This window comes from Zootoca vivipara, chromosome 7 (assembly GCF_965207765.1).
Source record: "Zootoca vivipara chromosome 7, rZooViv2.hap1.1, whole genome shotgun sequence".
Taxonomy (NCBI): domain Eukaryota; kingdom Metazoa; phylum Chordata; class Lepidosauria; order Squamata; family Lacertidae; genus Zootoca; species Zootoca vivipara.
In genome coordinates, this window is record NC_142590.1 from 56,387,116 (window position 1) to 56,400,667 (window position 13,552).

At 42.6% G+C, this 13,552-nt stretch overlaps 1 protein-coding gene across 7 annotated transcripts in view; it reads left to right on the forward strand.

The window, feature by feature from the left end:
• The window catches only part of SRGAP2 (SLIT-ROBO Rho GTPase activating protein 2), a 206,691-nt gene that overhangs the window by 121,064 nt on the left and 72,075 nt on the right, over positions 1–13,552 (forward strand). For all 7 annotated transcript variants that reach the window (XM_035122342.3, XM_088674334.1, XM_088674333.1 and 4 more), the window contains exons 5-7: positions 511–573; positions 9,268–9,483; positions 10,037–10,165. In XM_035122342.3, coding sequence (XP_034978233.2) covers positions 511–573; positions 9,268–9,483; positions 10,037–10,165 — 408 coding nt within the window. The remainder of the gene's footprint in view (positions 1–510; positions 574–9,267; positions 9,484–10,036; positions 10,166–13,552) is intronic.

A 13,552-nucleotide genomic window follows, 5' to 3' on the forward strand; every position in this document is an offset into this window, starting at 1 on the left:
TGTGTGTGGATATGAAGTGCCTTGGGTGTGGTTTCTTTTGTCTTCTCTCTTGGCACTGAGTGTGGATTCTAAAATAAGAGTAAATGTAGTTTTGCACAGGTTGTGACAAAACAAAACTTCCTTTCTCAGGTTTGGTGGTCATATTCATTGGAACTTATTGCTAAGCATATGGACATAAGAAGAGCATTGGATGCTAGCATAGCCATGTGCTACCTCTGACAGCAGCCAGAGTTTCCTTTGCAGAGATGAACGCTTGCTTCGACCACACACTACCAGCATTTGGCTGGCTTTGTGTGCAGCCTATTGCATTTTATTAAAATAGGTTGTTTAATTTGAATGTAATTGGAGCTAAGCTGAGTGTTTATTGGATTTGCCAGTGTGAATAATGACGATCAATTGTGTCTGAATTATTGTGAACATCATGGCATGTTTGCAGCCGCTGCCACCACCTTGCCCCTGTTTTCCTCTCTTTTCTTCCAGTTAACCTTTTCTGGTTCTTTTGTATTCCAGAGCAAAGAAGTGGGGCAGCAGCTCCAGGAAGACTTGATGAAGGTCCTGAATGAGCTTTACACGGTAAATCAAGTTGCTTTCTTGGCTCCTTTTCAGAAAGTAGGAAAGAAATGTTTGACTTTACCCTGCCTGCTGCAACAGCGGCAATCAAGCATTGGAAGTGATAAATGGCTGCAGTCTGTACTGAAGCAGTGTGTTATTTGCTAGTTGGTTATGTACTGTAAATTTCTCCCCCCCCCCTTTTTGTTCCATTTTTATCCTCTGCCTGCATCTCTATTGCTTTTCCTCATGTCATCTGATTATGTTCCACATCAGGCTGCAAATACTAGTGAAGACTTGGGGTGCATCATTGAAACTGTGCACAGTATAATAACTGCAGCTCTGAGATCAGCTTTGGCTGCAAGCATGCCACATACAATTGGTTCCATTCATTCCATGTGCAGGAATGCACTATGCACTAACTTCGTCATGCAGTAATTTTTCCACAATGATGATTTATAGTAGATGCTTGCATATCACTTACTGCTTTACGTCTGCCTTCTTAGAAGGCAGGGTGGCAGCAGGTTTTAGATTTCTTAAATATATTGAGGCAGTAATGTTTATTACAATTCAACATGCTGCATCAGCTGTATACCTGGACCCCAGGGTGGATAAAGCCAGAGAGTCTGCAAAGACACAGCCTTGCTGTCAGTTCAGTGCATATGAGTCTTCAGAAATACTATCCATATACACCAAATGTATCTTAATAATAAAAAGACTAGTATAAGCCCAGAGAAATGCCAGATGTATTATCCCTATACTATAGATCGATGGTAAAGTTCACAGAGTTATTGTACGTGGGGGTGGGGGAATCTTTCCCAAACCAGCATCTTGCAATGAGGACTCTGTACATATGTATTTGGTGATTTTTCATTTTATTAATTTATTGTAATTGAATTTTTGCACTAATTTTAGCCTACACATATGAGATTCACAAATCCACTATTCAAAAAGACCACCAAAGGTTATTCCCTTCATTATCATTGCTGCCTTGGGCCTCCTTTGGAAGGGCAGGATATAAATTTAATGAACCAATCAAATCAATATATAAGCACAACTGATAACTCAACCACTAGTGAAAATCTTACAAAGAAAGCTTGTCTGGTACCATAAGTATGTTTTTCATTTTGGAGTACTCCATGCATTCTGGCACTGGTGAAGGGGAGTTAATCCCATCTATAAGAAATCCATGTCTTGCACCAGGAGACCCGTCTTATTTGGTATTGTGTTAGCACAGGCATAGGCAAACCCTCCAGATGTTTTGGGACTACAATCCCCCTCATCCCTGACCACTGGTCCTGTTAGCTAGGGATCATGGGAGTTGTAGTCCCAAAACATCTGGAGGGCCGAGTTTGCCTATGCCTGTGTTAGCATCTAGTGTTGGGCCAGAGAGACACGTCAGTGATTCTTCTGGTAAACTGGCAATCTTGCTGCCCATCATTCTCCCTGGCTGAGGTGGTCTTGTGTGTGTTCTCTTGGTGAACCCCTTGGAGATTTCAATAGCCACATGGAGATTACTTATCCTGCTCAGGACTTCATGGCTGCCATGATAACCACAGGGCTGCCTCGGAATATAATTGATCCCACACATTTATCAGGTCACACTATTGATCTAGTTTTTTCAGCCTAGCGGGGGGGAGGGGGGTTAATGAGTTGGAAATTCATTCGGGGGGAGGGCTTTCTGTAACCACATTATCATGGTCTGACTACTTCTCTGTTTAGTTGGACAGTAACTACCGGTACTCACCTCTGCAGGCAAGGGCCCCCCCAGATCTGAGGGCTCCCTGACTACCATCGTGCCATTTCTGGTTGATATGGATGGCACTCCTGTTTTACAGTTACTATGTCTAGAATATTGTTTTATTTATAAGTGCATTGTACTGGTTTTTTGTTTGTTGTTACCTTCTGATTTAGAACCGTGGTGTTTTCATAGACGAAAGGTGGTCTTGATTTTTTTAAATAAAAAAACAACCCTTCTTTAATAAATAAATTAATAGAACCTGACGATTTCTGGTGGCTCCTGATGCTTTGCCAGTGCAGTCTGGTGTGCTGCATATGTGCAGGGAAACTCCTGTTCGTGCTTACATACAGCCCCTTAACTTGAAGCTGCTAGTAGATCTGCAGCTGCTGAAAAGCAAAAGAGAGCTACGTCAGGGAGCAGAAGCCTGCAACACACATCAGTGGCTGCCCTGTCCTTTCATTTACTCTGCAGCACAATCACTGGGTCAAGACAGCATCAACTGCATTATCGAGGGTTCATTTGTCTCCACGTCAACTACTGTCACACATGCTGTCATCTTTCAGCAATTTCTGATGGTTACTTAGGCTCGGGTGGCGAGAAGGTAGATGGGGATGTACCGATGTAGAGTGATTTATAGCAGATCAGCAAGGTTTCAGTCTACCGATGGTTTCACGGTCGCAGCAACAAAAAGCCCCCCCCCCGCTCTAAATGAAACTGCTGAGATCAAGAAAGTCAGCAGTGGGGAGAGAAGCAGATTTTTGTTTCACTGTAAGGTCTGTTCTTGTACTGAAAGCAAATTCCTATGATGGGTATGTGCCCAAAAGCATCATTTTGCTTAATTCTAAGAGCAAAATCCCCCCCCCCACGTGCTATTTTGTATCTGGCTCTCATTGGTGCCTCTCAGGGTTCTAGTAAACAAAACATAGACGTTGCAAGCCAGAAGGCTGTGCATCCCTGAATTGTTTATTTCCTAACGTTAATATCCTGCTTTTGTTCCAACATGCAAACTAAGGCAGCATACACATGTCATCCAGACACTAACTAGATCTGGATCTGCTTGGCTGCAGGAAGGTCTTCTTCCATGTCTTCTGACCATTCCCTGGGACTTAGGTCAGCGTTTCTCAACCGCTGTTCTGCGGCACACTAGTGTGCCGCGAGACGCTGGCTGGTGTGCCGCGATGTGTGGCGACGAGAAGGGCAATATGCATTGTCACGTGCCTGGCGGCCGCCAATATCCAACACTGACCCGCCGGAAAGGAAGCCGGCCGGGTCACGACGCGGGGCGAGTGCAGCTCTCAACAGCCACCACCACGGGAGGGTGGTTTTAGACAAACTTAAAGAAGCTGGCTGGATGAGCTCAACCTGAAACTTGCTGAGCAAAGGATTGTGCTGGCAGAGAAATCAGCGGCTTGTGAAGCCTTATTACAGGAGATTGCAACCAACACAGCAATTGGCAAGTGTTTCTTACAGTCATAATTATATAGTCAATATAGGGCGGCACAGAGTTAATTTTTTAAACTTTTTTAATGGTGGTGTGCCTCGTGATTTTTTTCATGGAACAAGTGTGCCTTGGCCCAAAAAAGGTTGAGAAACACTGACAGGCAAAACTCTCTCTCTCTCTGGAGCTGCAGCAACTCAGGCTCCTCAGGCTCACAGTTTGTATGCTTAGCTGTTACGCAACCAGCTTTCTGTTTTAATGCCGTTCTGCTCAGCACTATAGCTAGTAAGAGGAACAAGGAAGAGACATTGCCTGGAGAGAAAGAAGAAAGTGTTAATAAAAGTCTCCCATGCAAGACATTTCTTCTTGCACAGCTGAATGGGATATGTTCGGCGTTGATTAAATCTGTCTACACAGCAACTGTGACCAAATTGCCTCTATTTTTGGAAAAAAACGTGCAAATGTTTTCTTTGGGATTACTGTTCAAAAGAGGGGGTGCTCTTGGATTCTACCTAGTCAACAGGGATTGCTGCAGTGCCAAAGTCTTTTCTCCACACAATCTGTGAAAAGATGCTTTAGGAATGCTCTTGTTACCCAAAGCACATTAGCCCTGACACAGAGCGGGGGATATTAAACACTAAGGTTAGATCCAGAATGATTTTGCAGAACCAATGTGAATCAGCAAATTAAAGAGGAATAGAGGTTATGTTTTATTGTGGCCAAATGTTTGGAAATGCCTTTTTAAAGCTGCATTTCAGGACCTTTACTGCATGGTGTGGTGCAATGGAATTTTTAGTACTTAGCTAAATTCCAGCTGCAGATGTTTAGCATCTGAACGCTAGGCTGGTGTGGCGACATAACAGCAGCACTCTGCAGGAGACTGGAGGGTGTGTCCTGCTTGCGGTTTTTAGCTCGCTTCCTGGAAAATGGGAATAGTTAGCCTTGCTAAATCCACAAGCATATTCCTATAGGAAAAAGTTTGTGCTGATTTGCAACAATGTCATTAGGTCATTGCGATTACTAAGCAGCAGTGTGGTGTGATTGTGAGGAGCTTAGGATAACTGTTTTAAAAATGTGTATAGTGACTGCCCAGTGTTTAATTTGACCACCCTAGCTGTTGAGTATTTAGCCTTATTTTAAGTGAGAGTTACAGGGACTTGCATACTTTCTGGATAGAACTATACTGATAGTGGAAAATAGCACTAAATTGTGTGGTGGTGTATCACTAGCCATAGGTCTCTTGAAAGAATACTCCTGAGCTACATCATTTAATTTTCTCCTGTCTTTCACACATGGGTGAAGACATTCGTGCATCACAGTGGACAACTACAACCAGCTACTTTTAATTTTAACTGGGTACTAATGGATTTTTTTTTCATGGAGACTAGGCAATGTTTTGGAGGACCCCACGTACCAGGAAATGTGTGTAGAATCATTTCAAAACATTATTTTGTTCCTGAGATAACCAGTGTGGTGCCCTCCAGATGTTATGGCACTGTGTCCCTCATTGTCCCTGGCCTTTGGCCATGCTGGTTGGGGGAGCTGGGAGCTGGTGTTCTACAATATCTGGAAGGTACCATATTGACTCCCCCTATCATATGCTCTTGTCTGGAGAAACCATGATGTACTGATGATGTACACACACACACACACACACACACACACACACACACACACCGCTTGAACTTCCTATACATTATTGCAATTCACTACTAACATTCTCTCAAGTTCAGAGCAAACAGTAATGTGAAGATTGGGAGAGTTGTGTTCCAGATAAAATAATTGCTCATTATGCTGATGTTGCATGCTTCTCTCCAGCATCTAAATATCGGGTTCTGACAAATAGCAGAAACAAACCATAATGCAACACTATGCCATTTTAGGGGGGTGCTGTTGTTTCCACTGTTTGCTTCACTTTTCAGTTTCTTTCTACTTCGATCAAGCATATTTTGTTGTAACTGTTTTAGAAGCAGGGCATGGGCATTTGCTCTGACTACGACTGCCATTACTGAGCCTTAAAAGATATTTAAAATTGAGTATCTACTCCAGGGGTTGTCAACCTGGTCCTTACCACCCACTAGTGGGCGTTTCAGGATTCTAGGTGGGCAGTAGGGGGTTCTACAGCGCAAACTGAATCCTCCTTCCCTCGAGCACTGGTGGGCGGAAGGCAATTTTACCATCAAGGAAGATGCATTAGTTGGCGGCAGGTATAAAAAGGTTGACTACCCTGATCTACTTCATAAAGTCAAGGCCCATAATTTTTTTTGACCCATGATCCCATTCTTAAAATTCTATAATTGCGGCATAATTTGAGGGAATGCACATTTACTGACCTAACCATATCAATTTCAAATGGCAAAAATAGATAGTGAAGATAGTTGCTAGTAGCAAATTGATGAGGTGCCAGTAAAGAAAGGTTTCTAGAATCTGACCAATCCTAGATAAATATAAATCTGTCTTCCAAGGTAGTGGCATTTGATCTTTCCAGGCCAGAGACCTTCCTGTAGCCTCAGTCTTAATCACAGCACCCAACCTTCCATTCCCCTCTCCCCTCTCCCTTCTTACTGCTTCTCTGCCTTATTCAACTCAGCCCACATCACATCTATTAGTCCAGTCAATTTTGCTTACATATGCATGTACTGACAGGCAGTCATTTTAGATTTCTTAACCTACACCATGCATATTTTTTCCAGTGCAATCCAATGTCTTCCATAATGATCAATAGCAAAGTGCAGGGCTCCTCAAATGGTGGCGGTGGTACTGGTACAACCCATGTTAGGAGTTGTCTACACATGAGTAGGACCATGGCAGAGACACATGCCCTACTGGCATGCTGGTCGATCGTTTGGGAGCTTCATAAGCTTTCTCCAGCCCAAACATCACAGCGACTGACACCAAAAAGCATTAGCATGCTTAGGGATCCACAGAGTCTTCACGCAGTTTGCGTAACAAACCTCAGCAACTCAGCATTTGGCTAATCTACGTTTATTTACATATAATACACACAGAGCACTGCAACATGGCTCTCTCTCTCTCTAGCATCAGACAGCAAAGAGAAAGGACAAAGGATACAGAACACAGTATCACAAACATCCTGTCTCTGTCACTTCCCACTCTGTGGAATGAAAACATATACAGTCATGTGATAGACAACAATCCCATGACTGCAAACACAGGGAATGAATCTTCAACACTTAGCTGGTTGTGGCCCACTTGTGGAACATGAATCAGCCATTTGAAAACCAATGCTCATTCATCCTGTTATTGAGGTGTTGTCGTTTTGTTTTAGCAGTTGCTGCTCCCACCCACTCACCCAGTGAAATGGGTACTAGAAATCTAGATGTCTAACTGTGAAAGAACAATGCGCCTTTGCTACCTAAAAAGCTTTGTCAGCTATTGCAGCTTGGGAAATAAGAAAATGATCTCAAAAGGAAGATGAATCATTTGGGCGGAAGGAAGGGAAGGGACTTCATGTATTCCTGGGTAAAATAATGGCTTTAACCCATTGGGATTTTGAACACTTGTGAGAGTACTTTCCAGTTCTTTCAGGCAGAGAAAGAAAGAGAGATAATTTGTTTTAAATGTAAAGCCTGTGCTGACTAATAGTCTGTTAAAGTGATGGAAATATTTTTATTTTTTTTAAAAAGAAATTCACTCCAGTGATGCTTACAATAAATTAGAAACTCTCTTCCACTTCAGGAGCATCTCTGCCTGGCAGAGACAATCTACCCGGTGACTGAAATTGTACATACAGTTACAGGTTTTTTTGGGGGGGTTGCATGTTAAACCTCTTAGTCATTCTATTGATCTGATTATTCATTAATCCCTTAAGATGTCATAGAATTCCTTCATCCCATGATTAGTGATAGTAGCTATAGTAGAAGACACAGCACATTCCCCACAATCAATTGCCACCACAATGCATGTGCTCAAGGCCCAATGTACAGGAAAAGCGTGATGTGCCATCTGTTTCCTGGATTTGGGAGCTGGATTTACAACATAAAACTCAAGTTTCCTCCTTTATCTCTAGTTTAGCAACAAATGTGTTTTTTTAAACAATGCATGGAGTTATCAGAAATGTGATGCTTCTGCTGACTCTGCAGCCTGAGAATTGCTAGTATGAGAGAAGGGGCTGTAATTCTAATCTGCCTACATTCCACTTTACAGCAATATGGCCTGCGTATCAAGAGGCCCTCATCAGTTTCCTCTTCCAAGGGTGACTCCAGGTGGTGTTGAGAGTGGTGAAGAAAAGGATGACCTGTAACAGCCTCTGCTGGTGTGGTGTTTACAGCAGCCATATTTCTGTCCTGGGTCTTCATGTAGTTGATATGATCCTTGACCATGATACTAACATAATTAGAAGCCAACTATTACGTATTTCAGTTCCAGACATGGAGATAACCAGTTTCTGGGCTGGGTCTCTTTCCTTCAATGGAAGGAGGTGGGAGAGACTAGTTCTCTGCCCTGTTTAAAGCTATTATTCTAGCTGCCTCTTTTCATCTTTTCATATGTGATAGCTCCACGTTGGCATGTAAATTATTCAGCACATCACTTTAACACTGACCGGGCTTGCATTTTTAACTGCGGCTTCTTTCTGTAACCAAGAAGCATTGCTTAATTGCTACAGGAGGGGAGAGACATAGAGAAGGAGAGGGAGTGGGAGTGTATTCTATTTAACAAAAAATATAGCCAGGTTCAAACTGAGGTGAAACAAAAGTCAATAGCTTTGTGCCAAAAAATTGAAAGGACTTGAGGCGGGAGTTTGGCTTGTGTCAGGATTTCAAAGCTGGAACAGAGATCTGCTCACTGCTGAGCGTGTTTACAATCCAGTTAGTATTGAATATCTAAGATATTTTGTGGATGGGGGAGCATGACAACATTTGGAGACCTCATAAACTTTTAAAATAACAATCTGTTTTCCAACTTCATTATGGCAAGCCATCATGAACACAATATGTGGAAAGGGAAGGGGGAAAAGACTTTCAATAACTAAACCACAGTGCATTTGCCACTGTCCTATGTCTTCCTCCTTCCCTTGCCCCAGTAAAAAGCTGGGCTAAGGAGATGCTGAGGTGGAGAGCAGAGTGTCTGTGTTTAATAGAGGTCTAAGGTTGAAGCCCTGGTCAAAGATTCTCCAATTTTATCATACTTAGCCTCCCCAAAGTGGAAAGTAGCCACCAAGCATGCTCATATGTACCAGTATGTGAAGCACACTGCTAAAGCTCACTTATATTTAGCATGTCGCCACCTGGAAGCATTGCAAGCAAGGAAAGGAACAAGTCAGTTTTGGTTCAGTTTTGGTCATACTTCCTTTACAAAAATAATGTGCATCCTGGAGAAACATAGAACCACTGAATCATGTTTTAAGACTGTTATTTTCCTAATTCCAAATAGATGCTTTTATATTCCAGATAGATGCTTTTATATAAGTGTAAAGTAGAAGCCTTGGTATGTTGACTGGGGCGAGTGAAAATCATGCCTTTCCCTTCAGGGCAGGTAAAAAGCTTGTGCTCAACTGCTGGACAATTGTCTCTTGCAGGTGATGAAGACCTACCACATGTACAATGCAGACAGCATCAGTGCTCAGAGCAAGCTGAAAGAGGCAGAGAAGCAGGAAGAGAAGCAGATTGGCAAGTCTGTGAAGCAAGAGGATAAGCAAACCCCACGCTCCCCTGATTCAGCCTCCAGTGTCAAGTTTGAAGAAAAACATGTCCGGCGGAGCTCAGTCAAGAAGATTGAGAAAATGAAAGAAAAGGTGTGTGAGCAGCATGATGGGATTAAACTGCTGGGTGACTGCAAAATGAGGTATCTATTGGGGTATTAAGGAGACGGAGCCAAATAATGGAGAAATCAATAAATTAATAAGTGGATGGCTTTCATTTGCTTTGTCAGGGAAATGCTGACATCCTTCCAGGGAATCTGGAAGCTTTGGGTTTTAGGCCTTCAGTGTCTCGCATAGTTTCTTGGTGCCAAAGCCAAGTAACACTCCATAGTGTGTTCAACACAGAGAACTATAGAACTGCAAGTAGAGTTGTGGGACTAGACCAAATAACCCTATGCAATGATGTTCCCATGGGGTGCCAATTGGCCCTTGAAATCACCAAAGAAATACGGTATGTGGTTTACATACTACTTACAGGATGCTTTTGTTTTGTCTAAAAGTATTGAAGATGTCGTAGAGCTCAGGTCCGACAGTGAGGAATGTTGAGAGTCAAAGAATGCTATGTGTTCTTTGCGTGAGACCCGCACTTCTTTTTCTTCTCTTCATTGTTCTTCTTTTTAATAAACTCCTTTTGGTTTGTTTTCAGCGCCAGGCAAAATACACAGAAAATAAACTGAAGGCAATTAAGGCAAGAAATGAGTATCTTCTGGCTCTGGAGGCCACCAATGCTTCTGTGTTCAAGTATTACATCCACGACCTGTCCGATCTCATTGATGTAAGTACACTTGTTGTTTGGGCCCATATACTGAAGGTTGCTGCTGTAAACCCCATTATGTTTCTCTTCTCAGTTAAACTGTGTGGTCGGCCATCATCGTACAATTCAGGATTATCTATTTACCTGTGTACAGAGTAGTGTCTCAAGCAATTGCATGAGATCAGCAGTGCTAGGGCAGTTGTTCGTGAACATGGAATTCATTACATGGGGGTTCAAAACCTTTGGCTGGCCTTGCTAGATAGGCCAAAATTTGTGATTTCCAGATTGTTGCCCTTCCTTCAGCACAATCTTATACATGCCTACTCTTAAGTAAATTTCACTGTTTTCAATGGAGTTTACTCCCAGATAAGTGTGCACAGAAATTTCAGTTTTGGAAGCAAGCCTATGCACACTTATTCTGGAACTCAGTGGGTCTGACTTAGGAGCAGACATGCATAGGGTTAGGATTTTTCATTTCTGATCTCATGTTGCATCTCTGTGTGAGGTCAGGGACTATTCCTTTCTCCTCTCCCCCAGCTGTGGTTTGTTTCAGTGCTGAGCCTCTCAGAGTGCCTCTACAACTGGGTGTCCACACTGCCAGGTCTAGCCTTTCCCTCTAGGACAAGGACAAAGTATAGACTTGTTTTGGCATGGGACGGTATGAAAGGGGAGTACTAGAACATTCAGTGTAGCTGTATTGGACTGTCCAAATCTCAGGGCAACTCAGTTCCTTCCTTGTCCCCAACTGCAAGCTGGATAGAGAAGTGGGGTTCCTATTGCCCTTGCCCCATAGGGCAGTGGAACAATAGCCATAGCGACCATGGTAAGCAGGATTGTGGACCACTGTGACTAAGCTAAAAAGCTGGTGGGACAAATTGCAGCGTTTTAAATTCTTAAGTGATTAAGTAGCTAATACTGAAAAATGATCCAAGTCTTTTAGAGTGTGGTTAAATAAAACATTATCTGCTGTGTGGATTCTCTACTTCCATCCGAGAGGACTGATGCAGTGACTATATCGAGCTGATTACTGCTGAACACTGCTTTCTCTGCTTCTTGGTGGCAGCTGTAATAGCGTCCTGTAATCAAAGTTAAAAATAGCCATTGGGGAGCCCTAAGGGTAATTTGGGGGTTGGGGGAAGGGGCCTCCAAACAAGCAAATTAATTTATCATCTTTGCCTGCTCTCCACTGTTCCTTGTTCAGCCAGTCATAAAATCAAACAGGTCATGCTCACTTCAGCTCACTTCAAGTATTTATTGGAGGACTTGACTGTTCTTTCTGCTGTGAAGTGCAAGCCTTAGCAATACTAGGAAACCCTGTTTTGTCTTGGTGGAGAATAGTTGTGCTGTTATAGAATCATATAGTCCTGTGGATACCTTCTATTTTCTTTTGCTTTTGTATGTTGGCTGTTGCCTGATTTCAAAGTACTTATGAATTACACGTAAACAAGATCTGTTCTGTAATGCTCCTTAAATACCCACCGTTTAATTTATCTGAATGATCTGGAGGGCATCAAGTGAATTGTCATCCTGTATTCTTAAGGCTATGCATGAGATGCAGGGTAATTACATTTGACTTACCAAGGGGAGATGTACATGTTCATACAAAGTTTGTGGTACCACCTTCATCAGAATATAATTTTAGCATACAAGTTAGTGATTTGCTTCAGTGCTTCTCCTGTGTAAAACTCCCTGTCAATAGAAAACTAGCATCTTAGAGAAAAAATGTTTTAGATCAGCCTTCTCCTAGATTTTAAGAACACCTTACATTGAGAATTATTTTTTAAAATCTGATTCTCCCACGTGCATTTTGAAGTGGTAGAGGTCCATGAGGGCTCTAACATTGCTTTTTCTGAACATGTATGCTTTTTTAAAATGAGAAGGATTATTCTCTAGGGCAGGGGTGGCCAACTCCCAAGAGACTGCGATCTACTCACAGAGTTAAAGACTGGCAGTGATCTGCCCCCTTTTTGGGGGTTCAGGTCAAAGATGTTGAACTTTTTTTTAGGAAGGAGGAAGGCCCATTTTAGGGAGGAGGAAAGCACTGTTTTTGGGGGTGCAGGGGAAAATGTTGAGCTTTTTTTAGGGGAGCAAAATTTGTTGAGCTTCTTTGGGGGGGGCAGTGGTCTACCAGTAATCTACCACAGATGTCCAGTGATCTACCGGTAGATCACGATCTACCTGTTCGACGTGCCTGCTCTAGGGGCTATGCCTGGTGCTAGAACTGTTGATGCTGAGCTTCTTTCTTTAATGTTTTATATGGTGCCAGCAATATGCAGGTGTGACATTATCTATAACTCTAGGACAGCGTTAGAGCCTATATTAAGCAGGTGAGTCAATAATGAGGGAGCAGAAGGAGGATGAGGAGATGGCTTGATAAGTAAACAAGAAATCATCCCAGGCATGACAGAAGGCACAGAGATGGGAGACAAAGACAACCAACAGCAGATATTTTTTGTTGCAAAAGGAGTGAAGAGTTTAAAGGGGGATATGGGACCATATTATAATCACAGTTAAAGGGAGATGTGGGACAAGCTATAGTCAGAGTTTAAAACGACTAGATTATTAACATCCGGAAAGTAATGGAAGAACTAAAGGAGGAGGCTGATGCGATCATAGTAAAATGCCATGAAATATGAGGTGGCTCTCCCTGCCAATGTCTATTCACAATTTTCACTTTCTGTGCCATTAGAAAGCTTCCCTGAGGCATGCGTTGGGAGGAATCTTGTTAGAGCCCGTTTGGATTTCCTTAATAAATCCTTAACTCTTCTTTAAACACAGAGCGGTAATCTGAAGGAGTTGAGATAAGCGCCATCATTTATCCAGATTACAGGGTGACGCTTCTCCTCAGGAGCCCTAAGGCTGCTCTACTGGCACAGCTGTCTGGTTATACACCGGTGCCAGGCAAAAGCATTTGTTTCAGCAATGCATCACTGTTTGCTATTTCTGAGCGCCGAGAGAGCCAGCTCACGCGAGAGACTTTCATCCATCTAATTTGTCACAATCGTTTAACTATATACAGTAAAATAAAAAAATTCCTTCAGTAGCACCTTAAAGACCAACTAAGTTTTTATTTTGGTATGAGCTTTCGTGTGCATGCACACTTCTTCAGAGTATACAGTATATATACAGTAAAGAGTTTGCTGTGCTTGATAGTACTTTTATTCTGCAATCCTAAATAACGCTTTCTAGTGAATTGAGAGACGTATTTCTGAGAAAATTAGGATTGCGCTGCACATTTTGGAAGGGGTTGTAACAAGGTGCTGCTGTGCTGTGGAGTGGCAGGGTGGGGAGCAGGTGTCTGGTAGCTAGAGGTTTACATAGGCTGAGGTCAAGTCAGAAGGCCATACATCTTTATTGGTTACAGCTCACAAAGTTTGGCAGGGCATAGGGGAAGGAAAGCATGACTGT